The following is a 26,338-nucleotide window of genomic DNA, read 5'->3' on the forward strand; positions in this document are numbered from 1 at the left end:
GTCGATGTTTCTCTCTTCCACTCTATCTGAACAAAAAATGGAAAAATGTCCTCAGGTGAGAATGAAAAAAAAATAATTTTTAAAAAATTTATTTATTGATTTTAGAGAGAGAGGAAGGGAGAAAGAGAGAGAGAAACACTGATTTGTTGTTCCACATATTTATGCATTCATTGGTTGATTCTTTATGTGCTCTGACCAGGGATTGAACCTGCAACCTTGGTGTATCAGGACAACATTCTAGTTGAGCTACCCAGCCAGGGCAATTTTTTTACTTTGGAAAGTTGTAAATTATACTTTTTATTTAGAGACTATAATATAATAGTGTTTTGATATGTAGATAACTAAGGCTATTTATTTATTTATTTACTTTTATCCTCACCCGAGGACATTTTTGCATTTATCTTCAGATAGAGCAGGAGGGAAAGAGGGAAGAAGAGAGAGAGAGAAAGATTGATGTGAGAGAAACACATCGAGTGGTTGCCACCCACACAACCCCAACCAGGGCCAGGGACAAACTGCAACCGAGGTACATGCCCTTAGCAGGAACCAAGCCTGGGACTCTCTGGTCCATGGGTCGACGCTCTAACCACTGAGCCAAACCAGCCAGGGTGATAACTAAGGCTTTTTATTCATGCAATTAATAATGGTATATAAGAAGTCAGCAATAAATAAGTAGATAAGTCTGTTTATGTTTAATGAAATTTTATTTCTCTTTTCAGTATTTACATGAAAAACACATCCTTCATCGAGATCTGAAAACTCAAAATGTCTTCCTAACAAGAACAAACATCATCAAAGTGGGTGACTTAGGAATTGCCCGAGTGTTAGAGAACCACTGTGATATGGCCAGCACCCTCATTGGCACACCCTACTACATGAGCCCTGAATTGTTCTCAAACAAACCCTACAACTATAAGGTAGGATTGGGCTGTGTATACCAGCTCACCTCATCTGTAGGACAGTATTCATAATTTCAAAGCTCATTAAAATAGTTATATCAAAGAATTCTCTGTGAATTGGTTTAAGGAAAATGTCTTTTCTTTTTTTAAGAGGAAAAGTGTAAATAAGGCATTCTGATATATAAACATTTACTTTGTGTTTTTTTTCCTAGTCTGACGTTTGGGCCTTGGGATGCTGTGTTTATGAAATGGCCACTCTGAAGCATGCTTTCAATGCAAAAGACATGAATTCTTTAGTTTATCGGATTATTGAAGGAAAGGTAAAGAATATTCTGGAACTAATTGTTTTAAACATTTGAAGCAAGGTTAATTTAATGCAACTTTGTAAGTAGCTACTGATAAAAGTGAGTAATCATTGATGCTGGGTGGATAATTAAGAATGTTTGGTCCCTGCAGTGGGGAAGGTTGACTTGGACGAGAAGGAATTGATCATTTATTGACATTAAATTGTAAAAGTGGCTTAATGACTCCAAAGAATTAGCTTTTTGAGAACCATTACCTGTAGCCGTGGGACATGCAGGTGTCGTGAGAGACTATTAGTAGCTTCTCCTAAACAGCTTATGGTTAAATGAGCCCCATTTAAAATGAATCTACTCTGTTTGAATTTGTTGTTCCTTTGGTAATCAACACAATCACTAATAACTGTATAAGAATTGCAAAAAGCATTGTGTATGATATAGATACCAGTGACCAACTTTATATGTTAGTTCCATGAGTTTAGTTGCCCTATGCAGTGTCAGGCATCCACACATCAACAAATTTAAGGCTATAAATCACCTACTGATTTTATTATACCAAGACCCATTTAATTTTTTAATTTGAGAAATATTGAAAAATACAAAAAATAAATAAAATGTGCCTATACTTCTACAATTAAAGAATCAAACAAGAAAGGACTGTAATATCCCTCTCCTATCCATTTTAATAATCCCCTGTAGATAGCCATTGTTCACAATTTGGTACATGGCTTTCCTGGCTTTTTCCTGTCTTATAAAGATATAACTCTAGGTGTATATATATGCACATATACACACAGATACTTTAAAAAAGTAGCCGAAGTGGAATCAGGCTGTACACATTGTTAGACAATTCACTTTTTTGACTTAATATATGAGGGACATCTTACCAGTTTGGTACATCTTTTATTTTTTTAAGACGCTGCCTAGTATTTTATTAAAAGAATGTACCATAGTCTATTCTATAAGTCCCCTATTGATGGACATTTAAGTTTCTAGTCTTTTTACTACTGCAAGTACAATACTGAAGTGAATATCCTGGTATATAACTCTTTAGGAACTCATGCCCTTATTTCTTTTCTTTCTTTTTAATCATTTCTTAAAATTTTTTAAATTACAGGCTCTGGCCGGTTTGGCTCAGTGGTTAGAGCGTCGGCCTGCAGTCCAGAGAGAACCAGGTTCGGTTCCTGCTAGAGGCATGTACCTTGGTTGCAGTTTGTCCCCGGCCCTGGTTGGGTCGTGCGGGTGGCAACCACTTGATGTGTCCCTTTCACGTCAATGTTTCTCTCTCTCCCTCCCACTCTAGCTGAACAAAAAATGGAAAAATGTCCTCGGGTGAGGATAAAAAAAAAAAATTTTCAATTACAATTAACATACATTATATATTAGTTTCAGTTGCACATCCAGTGATTAGATATTATATAACTTACTAAGTGATCATCCCAATAAATCTCGTACCCATCTGACACCATACATAGTTATTAGAATATTATTGACTATATTCCCTATGCTGTACTTGACATCCTCATGACTATTCTGTAGCTCTACCTAATACATAGAAACCAATTTGTACTTCTTAATCCCTTCACCTTTTCCACCCATTCTGCCAAGTGCCTTCCCATCTGGCAACCATCAAAATGTTCTGTGTCTGAGTGTGTTCATTTATTTTGTTTTTTAGATTCAATTGTTGATAGATATGTATTTATTACCATTGTATTGTTCATATTTTTTATACCCACCCCCCCGCCCCCCCGCCTCCCCGCCTCCGGTTTCTTCTTAAAGAAGATCTTTAACATTTCATGTAATACAGCTTTGGTAGTGGTGAACTCCTTTAGCTTTATATTGTCTGGGAAGCTCCTTATATGTCCATCGATTCTAAATAATAGCTTTGCTAGGTAGAATAATCTTGGTTGTAAGTCCTTGCTTTTCATCACTTTATTTCTTGCCACTCTTTTCTGCAAAGTGTCTGTTGGGAAATCAGCTTATAGACTTATGGGAACTCCCTTGTAGTTAACTATCTGCTTTTCTCTTGCAGCTTTTCAGATCTCTCTGTGTCTTTAACCTTTTGCATTTTAATTATATGTGTCTCGATGTGGGTTTCTTAGGGTTCATCTTTTTTGGGACTCTCTGCATTTCCTGGACTTGTGTGTTTGTTTCCTTCATCAGATTAGGGACGTTCTCTGTCATTATTTTTTCAAATAGGTTTTCAATTTCTTCCTCTCTCTCTCTTCTCCTTCCAGCATCCCCATGATGCAAATGTTGGTATGCTTGAATGTGTCCCAGAGGTTCCTAACACTATCCTCACTTTTTTGGATTTTTTTTTTTTTGCTGTACAGATTGGGTGTTTTTTGTTTTCTTAATTCCAAATCTCTGATTGGATTCTTAGCTTCATCTCCTCTACTGTTGTTTCCCTGTAAATTATTGTTCATTTCAGTTAGTGTATGCTTCATTTCTGACTTGTCCTTTGTTATGCTGTTGAAGTTCTCACTTAGGTCATTGAACATCCTTATAATCAATGTTTTGAACTCTGCATCTAGTAGATTGCTTGTCTCCATTTTGTTTAGTTCTTTTCCTGGAGTTTTGTTCTGTTCTTTCATTTGGGACATGCTTCTTTGTCTCATTTTGGCAGAGTCCCTGTGTTTGTTTCTATGTATTAGGTAGAGCTACTACATCTTCCAGGCTTGGTGGAGTGACCTAATGTAGTAGGTGTCCAGTGGCACAGCCTCCCCTATAACCCAAGATGGGCACTCGAGGTGCACTTACCATGTGGGCTGTGCCCTCCTGTTGTAGTTGAGCCTTGATTGCTGTTAGCACATCAATGGGAGCGATTTATCCCCAGGAAGATCAGCTGATCAGCTGCAAGGACTGACTTTGCAACCACTGACCACCGTGAAGGATCAGCTGTTCAGGGGCCCACCACACAGAGCAGGACTTATTTCAGCAGGGCTCTGGTGCCCACTGAGTCTGCCCCCTGAATGTGTCGCTTGTGGAGTTGGTTGGTTGGTGGTACTTTGACATAGTTTGAAGGTATCCACTGGGTGCGCTGGCTCTGGGGCCTCCCAGGAAGTGCAGGCCAAGGTCAGGCGCTGCCTGTGTTCTGCCCCTGCCTGTGTTCTGCCCCGGGGGGCCACCCAGCATGAGCTACAAAGCAATATTCAGATGCTGCTACTTGTGCTGGGCTTGGAGTACCCAGGTAAAGCCAAGCTGTGAGCCAAGGCCAGCTGCTGCTAGTGCCAGGCCTGGGACCACTTAGCAAGAGGTATGGGGTGTGTGCTGAGTCCAGATGTTGTTTGAGAGATTTTAGGAAAGTCCGAAGCATGAGCCAAGACAGGCCATTCTTATGGAAAAGACACTGGGAACAGCTTGGGTGGGCCCAAAGTTGGGTGAGGCAGGGCCTCAGGGAATCACTAGGACAGGGCAAACAGTGTGAGCCAGGTTGATGGAGTCTCAGATGTGGTGTGTGCTCCCAGCTCAGTGAGAGTAGGGCTCATCAAAGGAACAGTGGCCTCTGCCAGCACTTCTGTGTGGGAGAAAGCTCCCTCCCCACCCCCACCCCCCAGCTCTCATCCTGATGCCAGACCATTTAGTCCCCCCCCCCCCATGTGTCTCTGGTACCTTTCAAGATGCTGCCCCAGCGCTGGAGCTCAGAGGGAGTGAGTCTGAGTAAGTCTATGCACAGGCCCTTTAAGAGGAACTGCCTGGGATTCCAGAAACCCTTTGTCTCACTCAGCTACAATCCCCATTGGTTTTTCTTTTCTTCTTTTTTTTCTTTATTGATTTTTAGAGAGAGAGAAAGGGAGAGGGAGAGAGAGATAGAAACATCGATGAGAGAAAACATCGATTGGCCGCCTCCTGCATGCCCCTCATTGGGGATTGGGTCCACAACCCAGGCATGTGCCATGACCGGGAATCGAACCAGCAACCTCTTGGTGCATAGGTTGATGCTCAACCACTGAGCCACACCAGCCAGGCTCCCCACTGGTTTTTACAGCCAGAAGTTATGGGAACTTCTCTTCTAATACTAGAACCCTGGGCTTGGGGGCCTGGTGTGAGGCTAGGACCCATTGCTTCTCAGGAGGTCCCTCTGCAGCCGAGATATCCCTCCTGATTTTAAACTGCCACACATCGGTATGGGACCAGCCTGTTCCATGTCTCCACTCCTCCTACCAGTCTCCATGTGGCTGCTTCTTTAATTTCCTAGTTGTAGGTTGTTCTGTAGTTTATTTGTAATTTTAATGTAGTTGTGGGAGGATGTGAGTACCGAATTTACCTATGCTGCCATCTTGACTGGAAGTCTCATGCCCTTATATTTGAAGGGGGGAGTCTTCAAACTGCTGGTTTGAAGAATATACTTTTACAGTCTTACAACTTGCTATTATAACCAGGACATCAGTATACCTCCTGTAGACTAATGTACTCGTTATTTTATGCTTATGTGGATAATGACTTAAAATAAATATTGGAAAACTCAACCTTCATTTACTTTGCGTCACAAGATCATTAGTCATAATTATGGTATTATTTCTATTTGTAGCTGCCACCAATGCCAAAAGATTATAGCCCAGAGCTGGCAGAACTGATAAGAACAATGCTGAGCAAAAGGCCTGAAGAAAGACCCTCTGTGAGGAGCATCCTGAGGCAGCCTTATATAAAGCGCCAAATCTTCTTCTTTTTGGAGGCCACAAAAGCGTAAGATACTTCCCTTGCAAGTAGCTGGGTTGGATAGATGGAATAAATGAGGGTGGCTTCTGTAATTTTGATGTGCTAGAATTTATGGTGAGTTTCTTCTAAACATGAAGTGAAATTGCATGATTAGAACATGTGTTGAGCCCTGGCTGGTTTGGCTCATCGGGTAGAGCATCGGCCCACGGTCCAGAGAGACCCGGGTTCAGTTCCTGTTAAGGGCACGTACCTCAGTTGCAGTTTGTTTCCAGGCCCGGTTGGGGTCGTGTGGGTGGCAACCACTCAATGTGTCTCTCTCACACTTATGTTTTTCTCTCTCTCTTCCTCTCGCTTTATCTGAAGATGAATGTAGAAGTGTCCTCACGTGAGGATAAAATAAATAAATAAGTAAAAAAGAAATTAAATTAAAAAAAAAAAGTGTTGAGATTTGCTTAATTGCTAAAATCAGAAATTGAGAGAACAATTTAGAGAATAACTATTAACATTCCTCAGAGGGTCCCAAGACATATTGAGTATGATTCTTTTAAAAAGACATGTGTTGTGCCCTAGCTAGTTTGGCTCAGCAGCTGGAGCGTCGGTCTGTGGTCCGGAGAGACCCAGATTCGGTTCCTGCTAAGGGCATATACCTCGGTTGCAGTTTGTCCCCATCCCTGGTTGGGTCGTGTGGGTGGCAGCCACTCAATGTGTCCCTTTCACGTTGATGTTTCTCTCTCTCTTCCTCTCTCTCCCTCCTGCTCTATCTGAACAAAACATGGAAGAATATCCTCAGGTGAGGATAAAAAAAAATAATAATAAAAATAAATAAAAAGACATGTGGTGCCTGGCCGGTGTGGCTCAGTAGTTGAGCATTGACCTATGCACCAAGAGGTCACCAGTTTGATTCCTGGTCAGGGCACATGCCCAGGTTGTGGGTCAGATCCCCAGTGGAGGGCATGCAGGAGGTGGCCAATTGATGTTCTCTCTCATCGATGTTTCTATTTTTCTATCTCTCTTTCTTCCTCTCTCTCTAAAATCAATAAAGAAAAAAGAAAAAAAGACGTGTTTTAGAAACCCTATTAAAATGAGAGATTGTCTAAGAAACCTATTACATTATGTACTATGTAAGATAATAGTAACATCTACAATATAGTGATCAGATTTCTGAGACCTTCATAAGCTTCCCTTATAACTTCTCAAGAAAAAAAGAATTCCTTTCTTTGACTTGCAGGTCCTACCTTCACTGAACAGCTGCTCCAGAAGCTAAAACTTAGAGCTGGACATCTCTGCCTTATGACACGTTAAATGTGGGAGGCAATGCTAACAAGGCCCAAGGGGCTAAAGGGCCATCTTTTTGTTTACATTGTTCCTAATTTACTACCAAACAGAGCTTTGGCCTTCCATCTACAGTGCTGGTCTTCATGCTGTCCTTGAATTTTCCAGAGATTTAGCCCCGTTGTAGAAATGTCACACCAAAACAGTTAAAGATGTTATTTCTATGTACATTTATTCTGCAAGTCAAGGCTGAGTATACCAATCATTTTTACTCTCAAACTTGGCAAAGCAGTTGTGGTAGTATTCCAAACATATGAAACTTGAAGATGAAAATTATCCTGGTACTTCTGTACGTGATGCAATTTTTCAGAAAAATTTTTTTAAATCCTTGCTTGAGGATAGAGAGAGGAAGAGAGAGAGAAAGAGATCGACATTGATGTGAGAGAGAAACATTAACCTCCTGTATGTGCCCTGACCAGGGATTGAACACAAAACTTTCAATTTCCTGACTGGAAATTGAACCCACAACCTTTTGGTGCGTGGGATGACACTTCAGCCAGCTGAACCACCTGGCCAGGGCAGTTTCTCAGAGATTTTTTTTTTTTTTTTTTTTATCCTCACCTGAGGACATTTTTTTCCATTTTTTGTTCAGATAGAGTGGAAGGGAGAAAGAGGAAGAGGGGGAGAGAAACATCAATGTGAAAGGGACACATCAAGTGGCTGCCACCAGCACGACCAACCAGAGCCGGGGATAAACTGCAACCAAGGTACATGCCCTTAGCGGGAACCGAACCCGGGTCTCTCTGGACCGCAGGCCGACGCTCTAACCGCTGAACCAAACCGGCCAGGGCAAAATAGAAGTAACTTTGTTTTATTTTGTTTGTTTGTTTTTATCCTCACCTGAGGACATTTTCCATTTTTTTGTTCAGATAGAGTAGGAGGGAGAGAGAGAGAGAGAGACATCGATGTGAAAGGGACACATCGAGTGGCTGCCTCCCGCACGGCTCTGACCCAACCAGGGCCGGGGACAAACTGCAACCGAGGTACGTGCCCTTAGTGGGAACCGAACCCGGGTCTCTCTGGACCGCAGGCCGATGCTCTAACTGCTGAGCCAAACTGGCCAGGGCTCAGAGATTTTTATTTTGAATAGTTTTGTATTACAGAAAAGTTGCAGAGATAGTACAGAGACTTTCTGTATACCAACTACCCAATTTCTCCTACCATTACTGTGGTACCTTTGTTAGTACTAAAAACCCCACATCAGTACGTACCTGTTGACTAAACTCCAGACTTTATTTGGCTTTTCCAGTTTTTCCACTAATGTCATTTTTCTGTTCTAGCATCCACTCTAGGATATCATATTACATTTACTCCTCATGTCTCCTTAGTCAGGCTGGGTCTGGGACAATTTTCACTTTCTTTGTTTTTCATGACCTTGATTATTTTTGAAGAGTACTGGCCAAGTGTTTTGTAGAATTCCACCTAATTTTTAGAAGACTGTTCTCTATAAATGAAGCAGTTCTGTAAGAGAAAGTTGTACATACACACATTTTTCTCATGTCTTTCCTCTTCAATGTATTGATAATATAAAGAAGAAAACCTTTCATCTTCATTATATTGATAACTTTTTCTTTTCTTTCTCATAAAGAAAAACTTCCAAAAGTAATATTAAAAATGGTGACTCTAAAATCAAGCCTATTTCTTCAGTGGTTTCTGGAAAGGCTGAATCAAATCATGAAGTAGTCCCCCCCCGACCACTCTCTTCTGAGGGCTCCAAGACGTATGTAATGGTACGTTTGTTTTTAAAGGGTACATGTTTTAGAAACTGTATTAAAATGATAGATTATCTAAACAAGTTATTTTATGTGAAATGATTAGGCTTTACTGAAGATTTCTGTTGTGTAATTAATTATGTATTGCAGAGAAAGAATGCTGGTAAAGGTGATTTCACCTAGCCCACTTTATCCAACATGGGCTGTCAAGCTGTTCATGAAGGCAGTGCTGCAATAACTTTATTCTAAGAATTTCTTTTATTGAGGTGAAATTTATATAACAAAGTTAACCATTTTAAGGTGAACAGTTAATTGCATTCAGTACATTCAGTGTTGTGGAACCATCACACCTATTTAGTTCTAAAACATTTTCACATCACCCCAAAGGATGCTTTATACTGATTAAGTAGTCATCCTCATTCCCATCCAGCCTCTGAAAACCACCACTTGTGTGTTTTCTGTCTCTCATGGATTAGCCTATTCTAGACATTTTATATAAATGAAATCGTACAATATGTGACCTTTTATATCTTGGCTTCTTTCACTTATAACGTTTTTGAGGTTCCTCCACATAGCATGTATCAATACGTCATTTATGTTTGTGTGTGAATAATATCTCGTATGTATATACCACAATTTGTTCATCTGTTTATTTATTGATGGATATTGGGCGGTTTTCACTTTTTGGCTATTGCTGCGAACATTTGTGTATAATTATTTGTTTGAGTACCTGTTTTCAGTTATTTTTTTCCTCTTAGTAAGGAATTTTTTCAATTTATTTATTGATTTTAGAGGCGCGCGCAAGAGAGAAACATCAGTTTGTTGTTTCATTTTTCTATGCATTCATTGGTTGATACCTGTATGTACCCTGACTGGGGATTGAACCTGAAACCTTGGGTACATACCTGTGACTGGAAATGCCACCCACATGACCCCAACCGGGTCCGGGGACAAACTGCAACCGAGGTGTGTGCCCTTAGCAGGAACCGAACCCGAGACTCTCTAATCCACGGGCCAACACTCTTAACAGCTGAGCCAAACTGGCCAGGGCTCTCTTTTTTTTTTTTTCTTTATTGATTTCAGAGAGAGAGGAAGGGAGAGGGAGAGAGATAGAAACATCAATGAGAGAGAACATCAACTAGCTGCCTCCTGCATGCCGCCCACTGGGGACCTGGCCCACAGCCTGGGCATGTGCCCCAACTGGGAATCGAACCGGTGACCTCCTGGTGCACAGGTCGACACTCAGCCACTGAGCCACACCAGCCGGGCCTATCTTTAACTTTCTGAGGAACCACCACATTGTTTTTCATATTGGTTAAATAATTTTACATAATTTTACAAGGTTCTCGTTTCTCTGCAACCTTGCCAAATCTTGTTACTTTTGTTTTTCTCATTCAGCCATTCTAGTGGATGTGAGGTGGTATCTCATTGTAGGTTTTTTTTTTTTTCTTTATTGATTTGAGAGAGAGAGAGAGAGGAAGGGAGAGGGAGAGAAAGATAGAAACACTAATGAGAGAGAACATCGATTGGCCGCCTCCTGCATGCCCCACTGGGGATTGGGCCCACAACCTGGGCATGTGTCCTGACCCGAAATCGAACTGGCAACCTTTTGGTGCATGGGTCGATGCTCAACCACTGAGCCACACCAGCCGGGCTCATTGTAGTTTTGATTTGCAGTTCACTAATGGCTAATGACATGGAGCATCTTTTGACAAGCTTGTTAGCATGTGGATGACTTCTTTGGAGAAATACTAAGTTCTTTGTCCATTTTTTAATTGGGTTTTTAGTCATTGAGTTCATAGAGTTCTTTCTGTATTCTGGATACTAAACTCTTATGATTTACAAACATATACTACCATTTCATTTTCTTTTTTTTTATCCTCACCCGAGGATATTCCTCCATTTTTTGCACAGACAGAGTGGGAGGGAGAGAGAGGAAGGGAGAGAGAGTGAGAAACATCGACGTGAAGAGACACATCGAGTGGCTGCCACCCGCACGACCAGCCAGGGCCGGGGACAAACTACAACCGAAATACGCGCCCTTAGCGGGAACCGAACCCGGGTCTCTCCGGACCGCAGGCCGATGCTCTAACCGCTGAGCCAAACCGGCCAGGGCCCATTTCATTTTCTTAATGTCCTTTTTAAAAAGTTTTTTTTTTAATCCTCACTCGAGGACACTTTTGCATGTATCTTCAGATAGAGTGGGAGGGAGAGAGGGAGAAAAAGAGAGAGAGAAACATTGTTATGAGAGAGACACATCGAGTGGTTGCCACCCACATGCCTCAAACTGGGGCCGAGGACAAACTGCAACCGAGGTACATACCACCAGTGGGAACCGAACTCGGGACTCTCCGGTCCGCGGGCTGACGCTCTAAGCAGAGTCAAACTGGCCAGGGCTCCTTTTTTTTTCCTCACTTAAGGACATTTTTCCATTTTTTGTTCAGATAGAGTGGGAGGGAGAAAGAGGAAGAGAGAGAGAGAGAGAGAGAGAGAAATATTAACGTGAAAGAGACACATCAAGTGGCTGCCACCCACACAACCCAACCAGGGCCGAGGACAAACTGCAACTGAGGTATGCACCCTTAGCAGGAACCAAACTCGGGTCTCTCCGGACCACAGGCTGATGCTCTAACCACTGAGAAAAACTGGCCAGGGCCCCCTTTTTTTTTAATCCCCACCTGAGGATATTGTCATTGATTTTAGAGAGAGAGAGAGAGAGGGAAACATCGATGTGAGAGAGGAGCATTGATTGGTTGCCTCCTGTACACGCCCTGACTGGGGATCAAACCCACAACCTAGGTATGTGCCCTGATCAGGAATCGAACCCACAACCTTTTTTTTTTTTTTATCCTCACCTGAGGATGTTTTTTTTTATTTATCTTCAGATAGAGTGGGAGGGAGAGAGAGGGACAGAAAGGAAGAAAAAAAGAAACATTTATGTGAGAGGGACACATCAATTGTTTGCCTTCCACATGACCCTGACCAGGGCTGGGATGAACCACAGCCGAGGTATGTGCCCTTGGTCGGCATCGAACCTACGACTCATTATCCACAGGCTGATGTTCTATTCCTGAGCCAAACCAGCCAGGGTGAACCCACACCCTTTTAGTGTATTGGATGATGCTTAAACCGACTGAGCCCCATCGGCCAGGGCGATAATGTCCTTTTATGCACAAAAGTTTTTTATTATAATGGAACCCAGTTTATCTTTTTTTCTTTTGTTGCTCGTATTTTTGGAGTCATATCTAAGATTACTTGCCAAATTCAAAGTCATGAAGATGTATGTCTATGTTTTCTTCTAGGGGTTTTATAATATTGGTTCTCATGTTTAGGTTGTTGGTCCATTTTAAAAATTTGTTATTGTGGTAAAATATATAATGTAAAATTTGCTATTTTGAACTATTTTTAAGTGTACAACTTAGTAGCCTTATTATATTTAGTGTTGTGAAACCATCACCACTATCTTCCAAAACCCGTTCATCATTCTAAACAAAAACTCTGTACCCATTAAACAATAACTCTCCATTTTTCCTACTTCCAGACCCCATTAACCTCTATAAATGTGCCTGTTCTAGGTATCTTATATAAATAGAACTGTACAATATTTATTGTTTGTGTCTGGCTTATATCACTTAGCATGGTTTCAAGGTCTATACATGTTGTAGCATATCAGAACTTCATTCCTTTCTATAGCTTTGTAATGTTCCACTGTATGTATACTACATTTTGTCTGTCCTTTCAAATGCTAATGTACATTAGGATCCTTTCCACATTTTGGTCATTGTGAATAATGCTGCTATAAACATTGGTGCACAAATACCTGTTTGGGTCTCTGCTTTCAGTTCTTTGGGATATATACCTAGGAGTGGGATGGCTGGGTCATATGGTACTTCTGTGTTTAACTTTTTGAGGAATCTCTTCTTTCTTTTTGAGTTATTATTATTTTTTTTATGGTGTGAGGAGTGCTGTAATAACTTGAAAGCATTTTACTCAGGGTGAAGACAAAGGTTTATCCGAAGAGAAACACATAGTCATTGGCCTCTTGAAGACACCTGCAAATCTGAAAGGCCACACCTGCAAACCAGACATGAGCAGTACCACAGAATCACTAGCTACAATCAGTAGAGTGAACATTGACATCTTACCTGCAGAAAGGGACTTCAGTGATGGGTTAGTTCAAGAGAATCATCCAAGACACTTAGATGCCTCTAATGAGCTAGAAGATAAATGCAGTATTTCTCAAGTGAAGGAGGGGCTGCAGGATAACACTAAGTCTATCACTCAACCCGGAAACCTAATTCCTACATGGTCCTCTGACGATGTCATTGGGGGAAGAAACGAAAAGCCTCTGCAGCCCCTAAACAAAGACCAAAAGCCACAGGACCAGGTGAGTGATATGCACGAGGTGTTGGTTTCAGAGAGAAGACTGAATGAAAAGTGTGATTACAAAAGGTGCAAATTATGTTGTTTGGTTGTATTCTAGCTGTCTTTTTAGGAAAATCAGCTATTCAGTGTACTTGTTTATTTATTTATACATTTTTATCCTCACCCAAGGACATTTTTCCATTTTTTGTTCAGATAGAGTGGGAGGGAGGGAGAGAGAGAGAGAGAGAGAGAGAGAGAGAGAGAGAGAGAGAAACATCGACGTGAAAGGAACACATCGAGTGGCTGCCACCCGCACGACCAACCAGGGCTGGGGACAAACCGCAACCGAGATATGTGCCCTTAGCAGGAACTGAACCCCGGTCTCTCTGGACCATAGGCCGATGCTCTAACCGCTGAGCCAAACCAGCCAGGACTATTATGAGTAATTTTAATGGTTATCTTCTACTTGAACTTGGAAAGAAACCTAAATTAGGTGAAGCATGGTAATAGCTAAGGATTAGAAAGAAAACCAGCCTAGCCGGTATGGCTTAGTGGTTGAGCATTGACCTATGCACCAAGGTTGCTGGTTCGATTCAGGAGTCAGGGCACGTGCCCAGGTTGTGGGCCTGATCCCCAGTAGGGGGCATGCTGGTGGTGGCCAATCAATGTGGTCTCTCATCGGTGTTTCTATCTCTCTCTCCCTCTCCCTTTCTTTCTCTCTAAAAATCAATAAAAAGATATCTTTTTAAAAAAAAAAAAAAGCAAGCCAAAATATTTGATTAACTTTACTTTTTTTTTTTTAATCCTCACCTGAGGATATTTTTCTTCAGAGAGAGTAGGAGGGAGAAAGAGAGAGACATCAACTGGCTGCCTCCTGCACGACCCTAAGCAGGGCTGGGGACCGAACTGCAACTTAGGTATGTGCCCCTGACCGGAATCGAATCTGCGACTCTGGTCCACGGCCAACACTCCTACCGGTGAGCCAAACTGGCCAGGGCTTAACTTTACTTTTTTATGTGTTAAATATTTCTAAAAATAGAATTAATAGGTATATTGACTATATTTTTATAATCTATGCTATATATATTTGAATTTGATATATTACATAGATTCTATTTAACATTTATATAAACATTAAAACTGTATTATATATTTATATTCAAATGTTTGTAATAAAGTTTTGTTTTTATGGAAAAGTACAAATATAATGCTCTTGTCATTTAAAGTCATTGGATGGAAACCAAAATATAGTCTTAAGCTTTCTCTGGACACTGTAATCCTTAGTACCTTGTAGATAAAATTGTATGTGTCCTGCTTGTTCTGCTAGGCTGTCAAATTAAATTCAAGTTCACTTCTTTTATTTTTCATTTACTTAAAAAATTTTTAAAGTACCCAATAATAGTCACTCTCCATTTCTCCTTGCCCCCAGCTCCTGTTGTCTATATGGATTTGCCCATTCTGAGCACTTCATGTAAATAGAAGAACCATACAATATATGGCCTTTTACTTAGTATAATGTTTTCAAGGTTTATGCATGTTGTATGTGCCAATACTTTATTCCTACATTATTGCCAAATAAATTCCACTGTATTTATGTATCATATTTTATTGATCTGTTTGTCAGTTGATGAACATTTAGGTTGTTTTCACTTTTTGACTGCTATGGATAATGCTATGAACATTCTCGTCCAAGTTTTAATGTGGACATGTTTTCACTTCTCTTGGGTATATACCTAGATGTGGAATTGAGGGATCATATGGTAACTCGATGTTTAACTTTGTGGGGAATTGCAAATTCTTTCTTCTTTCCTCCCTCTCTTCTTCTTTTCCTTCTATCTCTTCATCCTTCTGTCCCTGTTTCCCTCCCACCCAAAATAGCAAAAGACCTCAACATTTCTGGTTGAAGTGGCAGTAGGGAACTTGAGGCACCATTGGCATCCTTGCCTGTCTCGTGTCCACTTAGAGCCAGCAAAGCACCTATAGACTCAGGACAACTCTAGGGGTCCCACTCACCTGGATAACAGGACAGCCATAGTGGTTGGGAGTCTTCCTCACCTCTGCACAGTGCATGGAACACTGCCTCATGCCCTCTAATTGCTCCAACAATGAATTAAATCTAGACCTGCTGGCTGAGACTTAATGGAATTTGAATCTGGTTCGACTGTGTTGAGCTGGATGACAAGGATATATAATTCAAATGGGAATTAGATTTTATTTTTCATGGTGTGATTAAAAGTGTTGGGCAAATTATCTAACTGTCATAACCTCATTGTCTTCATCTTAAAATAAGGACAGTAATACCTCATTGAGCCCTGGCCGGTTTGGCTCAGTGGTTAGAGCATCGGCCTGCAGTCCAGAGAGACCGGGGTTTGGTTCCCGCTAAGGGCATGTACCTCGGTTGCAGTTTGTCCCTGGCCCTGGTTGGTCATGCGGGTGGCAGCCACTCGATGTGTTCCTTTCACGTCGATGTTTCTCTCTCTCTTCCTCTCTCTCCCTCCCACTCTAGCTGAACAAAAAATGGAAAAATGTCCTTGGGTGAGGATAAAAAAAAAAAAACTTCATTGAATCGCTGGGAGGAAAAAGTTTTCAATTGTGATGAAATCCAATTTTGTCCACTTTTTGGTTTTTGTTTCTTGTGCTTTTGGTGTCATGAGTAGTTACTCCTATGTTGTCTTCTATGAGTTTATAGTTCTAGTTCTGACATTAGGTCTATGATTCATTTTGAGTTAATTTTTGTGTATGGTAAAGAAGGGGTCCAACCTTATTCTTTTGTATGCAAATAATCAGGTATCCCAACACCATTCATTAAAAGATTATTCTTTTCCCATTGAATTGACTTGGCACTCTTGGTGAAAATCAGTAGACCATAAATGTAATGGTTTATTTCTAGACTTTCAATTCTTTTTCACTGATTTATGTGTCTGTCCTTATTTACTATCTTAAATATTGTAACTTTGCAATAAGTTTTGAAATTGGAAAGTTTAAGTCTTCCATCTTTTTTATTTTTTATCTTCACCCAAGGACATTTTTCCATTGATTTTTAGATAGAGTGGAAGGGAGAGAAGGAGAGGGAGAGAAAGAAACATCCATGTGAGAGAGACACCTTGATTCTTTGCCTCCCGTACAACCCTGACTGGAGCCAGGTATCAAACCTGAAACCTAGGTACATGCCCTTTACTGGAAATTAAACCTGCAACCCTTCGGTCTGCAGTCCAACACTCTTACCTCTGAGCCAAACCGGTCAGAGCTGAGTCTTCCAACTTTATTCTTATTTTTCAGTATTGTTCTGGCTATATTGGGTCCTCTGCATTTCCATATGAATTTTAAGATCAGCTTGTCAATTTCTGGAAAAAATGCTGGGATTTGATAAGGATTGCATTGGATCTGAGGCTCACTTGCAGTATATTATTATTTTAATATAACAGGGTGAGGCAAAAATAGATTTACAGTTGTGAGTACATGAAACACAGTTTCTTCTTTTTTTTTCTTAAATTGTTTTTTCTTTATTGATTTTTAGAGAGAGAGGGAGAGGGAGACAGAGAAATATCGATGAGAGAGAACATCGATTTGCTGCCTCTTGCATGCCCCCCACTGGGGATTGGGCCCACAACCTGGGCATGTGCCCTGACCGGGCATTGAACCAGTGACTCTTGGTGCATGGGTTGACACTCAGCCACTGAGCCACACTGGCCGGGCTATTCTTTTTTAAAAATATGTTTTTAGCCGAGTTTGATTCCTGGCCAGGGCACATGCCCAGGTTGTGGTCCAAGTCCCCAGTAGAGGGCATGCAGGAGGCGGCTAATGGATGTTCTCTCTCATCGATGTTTCTATCTCTCTGTTCCTCTCCCTTTCTCTCTCTCTAAAATCAGTAAAGAAAAAAATATGTTTTTATTGCCCTGGCTGGTTTGGCTCATTGGTTAGAGCATCTGCCCATGGACTGAAGGGTCATGGGTTTGATTTCTGATTTAGGGCACATACCTGGTTTGCAGGTTTGATCCCCAGCCCCAGTTGGGGTCATATGGGAGGCAACTAGTCAATGTGTCTCTCTCACATCGATGTTTCTCCCTCTCTCTTTCTCCCTCCCCTCCACTCTATCTAAAAATCAGTGGAGCCTTGGCCGGTTTGGCTCAGTGGTTAGAACGTCAGCCTGTGGTCCAGAGAGACCTGGGTTCAGTTCCCACTAAGGGCACGTAACCTCGGTTGCAGTTTGTCCCTGGCCCTGGTTGGGTCGTGCGGGTGGCAACCACTTGATGTGTCCCTTTCACGTCAATGTTTCTCTCTCTCTCACACCCTCCCACTCTATCTGAACAAAAAATGGAAAAATGTCCTTGAGTGAGGATAAAAAAAAAATCAGTGGAGCCCTGGCTGGTTTTCTCAGTGGTTAGAGCGTTGGCCCACAGACAAAAAAAGTCGTTGGTTTGATTCTGGTCAAGGGCATGTACCTTGGTTGTGGCTTGTCCCCGGCCCTGGTTGGGTCATGTGGGAGGCAACCAGTCAATGTGGCTCTATCACATCGATGTTTCTCTCTGTCTCTCTCTCCCTCCCTCCCCCCAATCTATCTGATAATAAGTAGAAAAATATCCTCAGGTGAGGAATAAAAAATAAAAATCAATGGAAAAATATCCTAGGTGAGGATAAAGAACAACAACAATTAAAAAATATGTTTTTATAGATTTTTAGAGAGGAAGGGAGAGAGAGAGAGAGAAACATCGATGAGAGAGAAACATCAGTTGGCTGCCTTTCTGCATTTCCTACACTGGGGATTGAGTATGCAATCAGGCATGTGCACTGACTGGGAATCAAACCAGTGACCTCTTGGTACATGGATTGATGCTCACTCCACTGAGCCACACTGGCCGGGCCAGAATTTATTCTTGTATTATTATTTATTAATTACTGTATTGTTTTGTATACAAACCTGAATGTCTTTGAACACTTGGATATGGAATGTCTTTCAATTTACTTAGGTCTTCTTTGAATTCTTATAATGATGTTTTGTTTTTAGTATACAAGCCTTGCGCTTATTTTGTGAAATTAATTAACTAATTAATTAATTTTGTTAATCCTCACCCAAGGATATTTTTTTCATTGGTTTTTAGAGAGAATGGAGTGGGGGTGGGGTGGGGGGTGGGGGAGGCAGAGAGAGAGAGACATACCCATTGATTGACTGCCTCCTACATGTGCCCTGACCAGGGCTAGGTATCGAACCTGCAACCCAGGTACGTGCCCTTAACCTGGAATTGAACCCGAGACTCTGGTGTGCAGACCAGTGCTCTAACCACTATGCAACACTGGTCAGGGCTTGTGAAATTTATTTTTTTGTATTTTATTCCATTTGATACTATTGTAAATGGTTTTGTTTTCTTAATTTCATTTCATAGTGTTCATTGCTTGTACACAGAAATACAATTGTTTTTTGTATATTAATCTTGTATTATACAGCCTTATTAAACCCATTTATTGGTTCTAATAATTTTTCATAGTGAACTCCTTAGGCTTTTCTGAATATACGATCATGTCATATGTGAATAGAGGTAGTTTTACTTCTTCCTTTCTAATATGGATTGCTTGTATTTCATTTTCTTGCCTAATTGCTCTGACTAGAACCTCTAGTACAATGTCAAATAGAAGTGGTGAGGGTGATCATCTTTGTTTTATTTCTGATCAAATTCATTTTTTTTTTTTTACATTTTTGCATTTATCTTCAGATAAAGCAGAAGGGAGAGAGGGAAGGAGAGAGAGAGAGAAACATCGACGCAAGAGAGACACATCAAGTGGTTGCCACCCACACAACCCCAACCGGGGCCGGGGACAAACTGCAACCAAGGCACATGCCCTTAGCAGGAACCAAACCTGGGACTCTGGTCCGCAGGCCGACACTCTAACCGCTGAGCCAAACCGGCCAGGGCCAAATTCATTTTTTACATCAGGCTTTTAGAACATATTTTTTGTTTAATAGAATTGTATGTCTAGCATTTCTTCTTGTGTTACTGTTTTTAAAAGTAGAGGAACCTTTTTTCAGGATCAATTAGGTTTTCTTTTCTTTTTATTTATTTATTCATTTATTTACTTATTTTTATCCTCACTCAAGGACATTTTTTCTATTTTTTGTTCAGATAGAGTGGGAGGGAGAGAGAGAGAGAGAAACATCGACGTGAAAGGGACACATCGAGTGGTTGCCACCCACACGACCCCAACCAGGGCTGGGGACAAACTGCATCTGAGGTATGTGCACTTAGCGGGAACCAAACTCAGGTCTCTCTGGACCGCAGGCCGATGCTCTAACCGCTGAGCCAAACCAGCCAGGGCAGGTTTTTTTTTTTTTTTTTAATATATATATATATATTTAATTGAATTTAGAGAGGAAGAGAAAGATAGAAACATCAATGAGAGAGAAATATCAACATCGATTGGCTGCCTCCTACATGCCCCCCTGGGGATAGAGCCTGCAACCTGGGCATGTGCCCTGACTGGAAATTGAATTGGTGACCTCTTGGTGCATGGGTTGATGCTCAACCACTGAGCCACACTGGCCAGGCAAGACCAATTGGATTTCATGGAGAATTTCCCTAAGTCATTTGTTCTGTCACTCTGGTACTTGTATAAACTTTATTTTGAACAGCCTATGCTTACTACCAGCAGAGAAACATTTACTTCACTTTTCAGATTTATATCAGTAGTTGTTTGTTATCTTGGTCTCCTTGTTCAGCTTGTTTATTATGTAATAATACTGTAAAATTTAATCATTTACTATATTTTATATAAATTAGGTATACTCTTGAAAGAATAAATTTAACAAATCATTTTACCTACAAGAGTCATTGTTTTGTGTTTGCCAGAAGATCTGAATGATAGATGATATTTTAATAATAATGACTCTTACAAGCAATTTCACCTTGTATTAATAACATTGTTCATTTTTCTCTCTAAAATGTACCTCATAGTGGGCTCTTAATAAAAGATTGAACCATATGCAATTACCAGTGCTCATCTGCTTGAAATTCTAGATATTATGATAGTTAAAACTTTTTAAAAAAATTTAAGAATCTATTTTATTTTAATGTTTGGCATCAATTAGTTTCTAAAACCAGTTTCTCGATAAAATACTAAGTACTTGCCTTGGCTGGGTGGCTCAGTTGGTTAGAGTGTTGTCTGTACACTGACAGGTGGTGAATTTGATTCCAAGTCAGGGCACATACCCAGATTATGCGTGGATTGATGTTTCTCTCTCTCTCCCTTCCTCTCTCTAAAATCAATTTAAAAAATAAATAAATAAAAAACATGTCCTGGGGTGAGGATGTTAAAAAAATAATAAATAAATAAAATTACTAAGTCCTTGGTGAACTTTATAACTTAAAATGCAATTTATTTTATCATTACTACTGCTAGTAATATCTCTGATTTTGGGGGGTATTTAATATTCTAAACATAGTCCTAAGTACTTTCGTGCAATATATTTACTAATTCTCCAACAGTCATACAAATGTGTGTGAGGGATTTTACCCATTTATAGATGAAGAAACAGGTTCAGAAAGTATAAGTTTCTCCGATGTGACTCCATCTAACTCCACATTCAATGCTCTTTTCATGGTGCATCTAAATTATTGATTTATACTTGGGAAGCATGTATATTTAAATTGGACTTTATTTAAAATATTTCTTAGTTTTCTGAGTAGAAAACCTGTTAAAAGTTATGAAAAGAGCCCTGGCCAGTTTGGCTCAGCGGTTAGAGCATTGGCCCATGGACTGCAGAGTAGCCAGTTTGATTCCCAGTTAAGGGCACGTACCCGGGTTGTGGGTTCAATCCCTGGCCCTAGTCAGGGTCCTGCTGGAGACAACCAATCAATATGTCTCTCTCACGTCAATGTTTCTCTCTCTCTCTCTCTCTCCCTCCCTCCATCCTTCCCACTCAATCTGAAAATCAATGAAAAAATATCCTCAGATAAGGATTTAAAAAAAATTATGAAAAAGTATATTTAAAAAAACAATTTTAACATCAGTAGTTTTCAGGTTAATAACAATATGAGTAATTTAATTAAAATAATTATATTTTAATTGGGGAAATAAAAAAGTCAAAATATAAATAACTGATATTAGCATTTTGTTTTTGCCTGTAAACACTGCAAATATGCATTTATTTTGAGAAAGGCATCTCCTTTTCATTTTCATTTGGCCGTTTGGAAATTCAAAAGACTTATTATTATTATTATTATTTTATTTTTATTTTTTTAAGGATCAAATTGCCGGTGAAAAACAAGACAGAATCCACCCAGGTTTACAGCCACACAGTTCAGGGTCTGAACCTTCCCTGTCTCGACAGCGACGGCAGAAGAAAAGAGAGCAGACTGAACACAGTGGGGAAAAGAGACAGGTTGGACAAGATCTCTTTGGAATAAGTCATTGTGCTGCTGCTTGGGAAATATACTTTAGGAAGCTCAATTTCTACTTAGAATGAGTAACAGTTGCCAAATAGGCACACAAGAAATGCAAGGAACATTGAGAGAAGGGTGACAGTGTCAAGATGTTAGTTTTCAAATGTCAGTAAGTTGGAAGCAGAGTAAAGATATCTTCTCCAGAAAAGATGGACAGATCATTTGAGAGTTCAAGGAACAGGCTACACACTAACAAGAGTAAATCTCTGATCCTCCCCGTTATATTGATGAACAGTTTCTCCCTCATCTTCTGCATAAAATCATGTTGACACCTCATTTTTTTTCTTTAATTGAGATATTATACCATTTCTTGAAGTAACTTTCATAGGCACCCTCTCATATGCTTCACTTTTGGCAGAGTTTCTTTCCCCAAAACTGCAGTGTTTTGAAGTTTTTGAGAGCAAATTACTGTTGAATACATAGGAAACTTACTGAGGGATGAACTTTGGAGGTGGGTTATCGTTATCATATGAAATTGATAATCTCCCCCTCTTTTTAAATTATTTAAGTTCCAGGAGGCTTTACCTCAACTTTTGCCTTCTCTTCCTGCTGTTGGAAAAGCGGATGTCATATCAACCCAAAAGGATGCTGAGAACCAAAATAGAGTGGTCACTGAGTCTGTGAGCGGTTCGAGGAGCAGTGAGATGTCATCATCAAAGGTTTGTGGGGTGTATGAGATCCTGCATATGTTGTGAAGTTTTGTATTAGAACATCTTTGCCCTGCTTTTTGTCAAACACTGGAAGGGACAGATTTGTGATTCTTAGCAGAAGCACTGATTGAAATGGACAGATTCTAAAGTTGCAGAGGTAGTCCCTTGTGGTCAACTAAGGAGACCAAGTAGATTCTGAGTAGAGGAAATGCGAAATTCCCCAATTGCCCTTTCAAAAATGAGCACTGTACTTCCCAGAAATGAGGCTGCTATGATTGGTTCTAGCTAGTAGCTATAACCCACATGCAGACTGGTTTCAAATGGACACTCCTTTAAGCCTGTGCAAGGCCTTTTCTATAGTGCTAGATGATATGTCATGCTTTGTAGGTGTTGTAAGAATAGTGAGTAGAAATGGAAATAACTCTGACTTTCTTTGAAAGAATCGTCCATTATCAGCAAGAGAGAGGAGGCGACTAAAGCAGTCACAGGAAGAAATGCTCTCCTCAGGTAAAGTTCTCTTCTTTATCTATTGCGGTTTGACTGACTCATCGACATAAGCATTGGTTCTGATTGTGCAGTGTTAAGAAATATCAAGCAATAGTAATACGTTTGGGAAACCAATTTGGAAAAAAATTTGAAATTTCTTTGTCAAGCCTTTAAAAACAAATCAGCATAGGCTGTTGGATCTGGAACTTGTGTTATCAGTAGAAGAGGATTTTGAAAAGAGCAAGAGGGCTCTAAGTGGCAGTAATTCCTGGGAGATTTCAGACAGGAAATCAAGTGAGTGTTGAATTTGTTTCCATGTTCAGAGTCTGCTGGTCAGAGAAGTGCTATCTTCTCAGGAACAAAGAGAGGAAGCCAGGAGAATGGTGGTGCCCAGGGCTGAGTGCTGTGATCATTCCTATTACTATTATCTAAAGACAGTACTAGCAGTTTCCATTTATTGAATGCTAATTATGTCTCATGCACTATGGTAAGCGTTTTAAGGGCATTATCTCAATTTATATTTACAGTAACTATCAAAGGTAGGCAGCATTATCCCCATTTTGCAGCTGAGGGAACTGAGGCTCAGAGTGGTTAAATATCTTGCTCAAGGTTATAGAGCTGGTAGACCTAGAGCTCAGCTTTGAACTGAAGTGTCAGATACCAGAGTGATGATGATATGCTATCTGAGTTACTTCTAGGCTGGCCCTTGCTGAGTCATCTCCTAGACCCAGTGTAAAGCCCTCTTCTGTTGAGGCCAGCCCACCAGACAACTGCTGGGGGTGGTCACTTTTTCAGGCCCTTCAGTGAGGAGAGCTTCGCTGAGTGCACCGGGGCCAGGGAAACCACAAGAGGAAGGCCAGCGCACTCCTGCTCAGTGGTTGTCTTCTGACCGAAGCTTTGCTCAGGTACATTACTTGGTTCTAAGGGAAAAAGATGGACATGTCTACATCTGGCAAACCTAATACAGTAAACCTCATAAATACCAGCTTCATTTACTTCTAGGATAGCTCTGGCTTAAGTTACACCTTTTTACTCATGATAAGGAAAGGAACTGGTCAGTAATTAAAAGGATTATGTTTGCTTCCTTAAGGAAATGAATTTTTCAGGCACTCTTGTAAACGATTGGTAGCCTAATTAAATATCTTTCTTAGGCAGTCTTTAAAACAAGACTTCCAAAGGGCTTCCACTAGACAACACATTGCTTACCCTGCTGTGTTACCAATATATCCACCTACTTGGTGGATTTTAATCTTACTTGGCTCAATTTCCTCAGTTTCTTGTCTGTCACAGAGACTACCTTCTCACCTAGGGATGATGATGTAGGGGCACTGTTTGTTGACTAAATGAGTAATTGCAAAGTTTCCAACCATGCTCTTTTCTGTGTAATAATACCCTAGGGATAATTATCCATTTTTCTGTATTCCAGTTTCTGACATTATTTCTAGGAGCATATTATTGTTGTTATTACTTTTAAATCCTCATCTGAGGAAATGTTTTCCATTGATGAGAGAGAGAGAGAGACAGACAGACAGACACATACATCAATTTGTTGCCTCCCGTCCGTACCCTGACAGCACCCTAACCAGGGACCGGGGATCGAACCTGAGACCCTTGGGTGCACGGATTGGTGCTCTAACCAACTGAGTCATACTGGCCAGGGCACATATTATTATTTTTAAAAAATAGAAACTTCCTGTCCTTGAAAGAAATGAAGATGTGTTTCTTGAACAGTATTCTGTGAGTTAGTTGTTTCACTAATTGAGATGGTCCTCTCCATTTTCCAAAGTTTTAAAGTTTGTGTATAATTGTATCAAGTAATCCTTTAAAGTATTTTAACAAAAAGTCTCACCTATGAACAAAATGAGTTGCTTTTATTTAGGTGGCATTCTATCTAGTTTAAAATGCCAATGGTCCTGGCTCGTTTGGCTCAACAGTTAGAGTGTTGGCCTGAGGACCGAAGGATCTTGGGTTTGCTTCCCAGTCAAGGGCACACACCTGGGATACAGGTTTAATCTCTGGCCCCAGTTGGGGTCTTGTGGGAAGCAACCAATCATGTATCGCTCTCACATCAATGTTTCTCTCTCTCTCTCTCTCTCTCTCTTTCTCTCTCTGCTTCTACTCTATCTAAAAATTAATGAAAAAATATTCTCAGGTAAGGATTAACAACAAAAATAAATAAAATAAAATACCAATATTCCACCCAGCCGGTGTGGCTCAGTGGTTGAGCATCGACCCATGCACCAAGAGGTCACTGGTTCAATTCCCGATCAGGGCACATGCCCAGGTTGTGGGCCCAATCCCCAGTGGGGGAAATGCAGGAGGCAGCCAACTGATGTTCTCTCTCATTGATGTTTCTATCTCTCTCTCTCTCTCTCTCTCTCTCTCAAATAAATAAATAAATAAATAAATTAAATAAATAAATAAATGGGTAAAACAAAAACAAAAACATAATATTCCCTATGGGACCAGTCCTCTGCATAGGGGCTGGAACACCAGAATTGTTTGTCCACTCTTTTCTGGAAAGGAAATTTCTTCATAGCTGAGACTTTCCAGGGACTTTTAAAACTTCACTTTGATGTTCCTCAGGCTTCACTTGTGAACTTTATACAAGGCTTCATGGGTGAACTGGGACATTATTTGGGTAAAGTAACTTCAATTTTTATATCCATTAGTTTCCCTTGTTAAATTGGACCTAAGCACGCATTATAGCTAGACATTTATTACATCTAAGACTTTTCACGTTTTGCATTCTGGTTGTGTTGTCATCTGGAATTTTGTTTTTCCAAACATTAATAGAAAAGGAAACTCACACATTGTTTCTCTGAGGAGGAGTTAAGTTCTTCTACAAGTTCAACTGATAAATCAGATGGGGATTCCAGGGACGGGTAAGTGCCGTTTTTCTATCTCCCTTCATAAATTATTTCTGTTTGAATTAATCATAAATGTATATTTACAGTAGTATTAAGATCTGTAATATTTTCATTGATAACATTATAAATAGTTTTTGATATATGTTAGCACTAAAAATACCTCTTCTAATGAACACATCTGATTTTCATTCAGAATTTTTATGAATGTCTTCTTAAATCTTTGGGTTTATAGTTTTTCTCAGAATTGGAAGAATTTTTGGCCGTTCTTTTTTTTTTCTTTTGGTTAATCCTCACTGGAGGATATTTTTTCATTGCTTTTAGATAGAGTGGAAAGTGGTGGGGAGAGAATGAGAGAGAGATTGATTGATTCCCTCCCACACGTGCTCCAACCATGGCCCAGTAATAAACCTGCAACCCAGGTACAACGTGCCCTTGACCGGGAATCAAACCCTTGACCTTTCAGTGCTTGGGCCAGTGCTATAACCATTGAGCAACACCGACCAGGGAGGCCATTATTTCTTTTGGGGGGAGGGTATGTGCCCCTAGAGGGAACTGAATCCGAGACTCTCAGGTCCGCAGGCCTACGCTCCAACCACTGAGCCAAACTGGCCAGGGCAGAGGCCATTATTTCTTC

General features: G+C 40.4%; 1 protein-coding gene across 2 annotated transcripts in view; it reads left to right on the top strand.

Annotated features, from left to right (window-relative positions):
• Nucleotides 1-26,338, top strand: part of NEK4 (NIMA related kinase 4) — a 40,489-nt gene that overhangs the window by 4,275 nt on the left and 9,876 nt on the right. For both annotated transcript variants that reach the window (XM_036267353.1, XM_036267354.1), the window contains exons 3-12: nt 720-917; nt 1,112-1,219; nt 5,730-5,884; nt 8,778-8,919; nt 12,896-13,288; nt 21,500-21,637; nt 22,208-22,357; nt 22,789-22,855; nt 23,630-23,739; nt 25,631-25,719. In XM_036267353.1, coding sequence (XP_036123246.1) covers nt 720-917; nt 1,112-1,219; nt 5,730-5,884; nt 8,778-8,919; nt 12,896-13,288; nt 21,500-21,637; nt 22,208-22,357; nt 22,789-22,855; nt 23,630-23,739; nt 25,631-25,719 — 1,550 coding nt within the window. The remainder of the gene's footprint in view (nt 1-719; nt 918-1,111; nt 1,220-5,729; nt 5,885-8,777; nt 8,920-12,895; nt 13,289-21,499; nt 21,638-22,207; nt 22,358-22,788; nt 22,856-23,629; nt 23,740-25,630; nt 25,720-26,338) is intronic.

Source organism: Molossus molossus, unplaced genomic scaffold (assembly GCF_014108415.1).
Source record: "Molossus molossus isolate mMolMol1 unplaced genomic scaffold, mMolMol1.p scaffold_m16_p_18, whole genome shotgun sequence".
Taxonomy (NCBI): domain Eukaryota; kingdom Metazoa; phylum Chordata; class Mammalia; order Chiroptera; family Molossidae; genus Molossus; species Molossus molossus.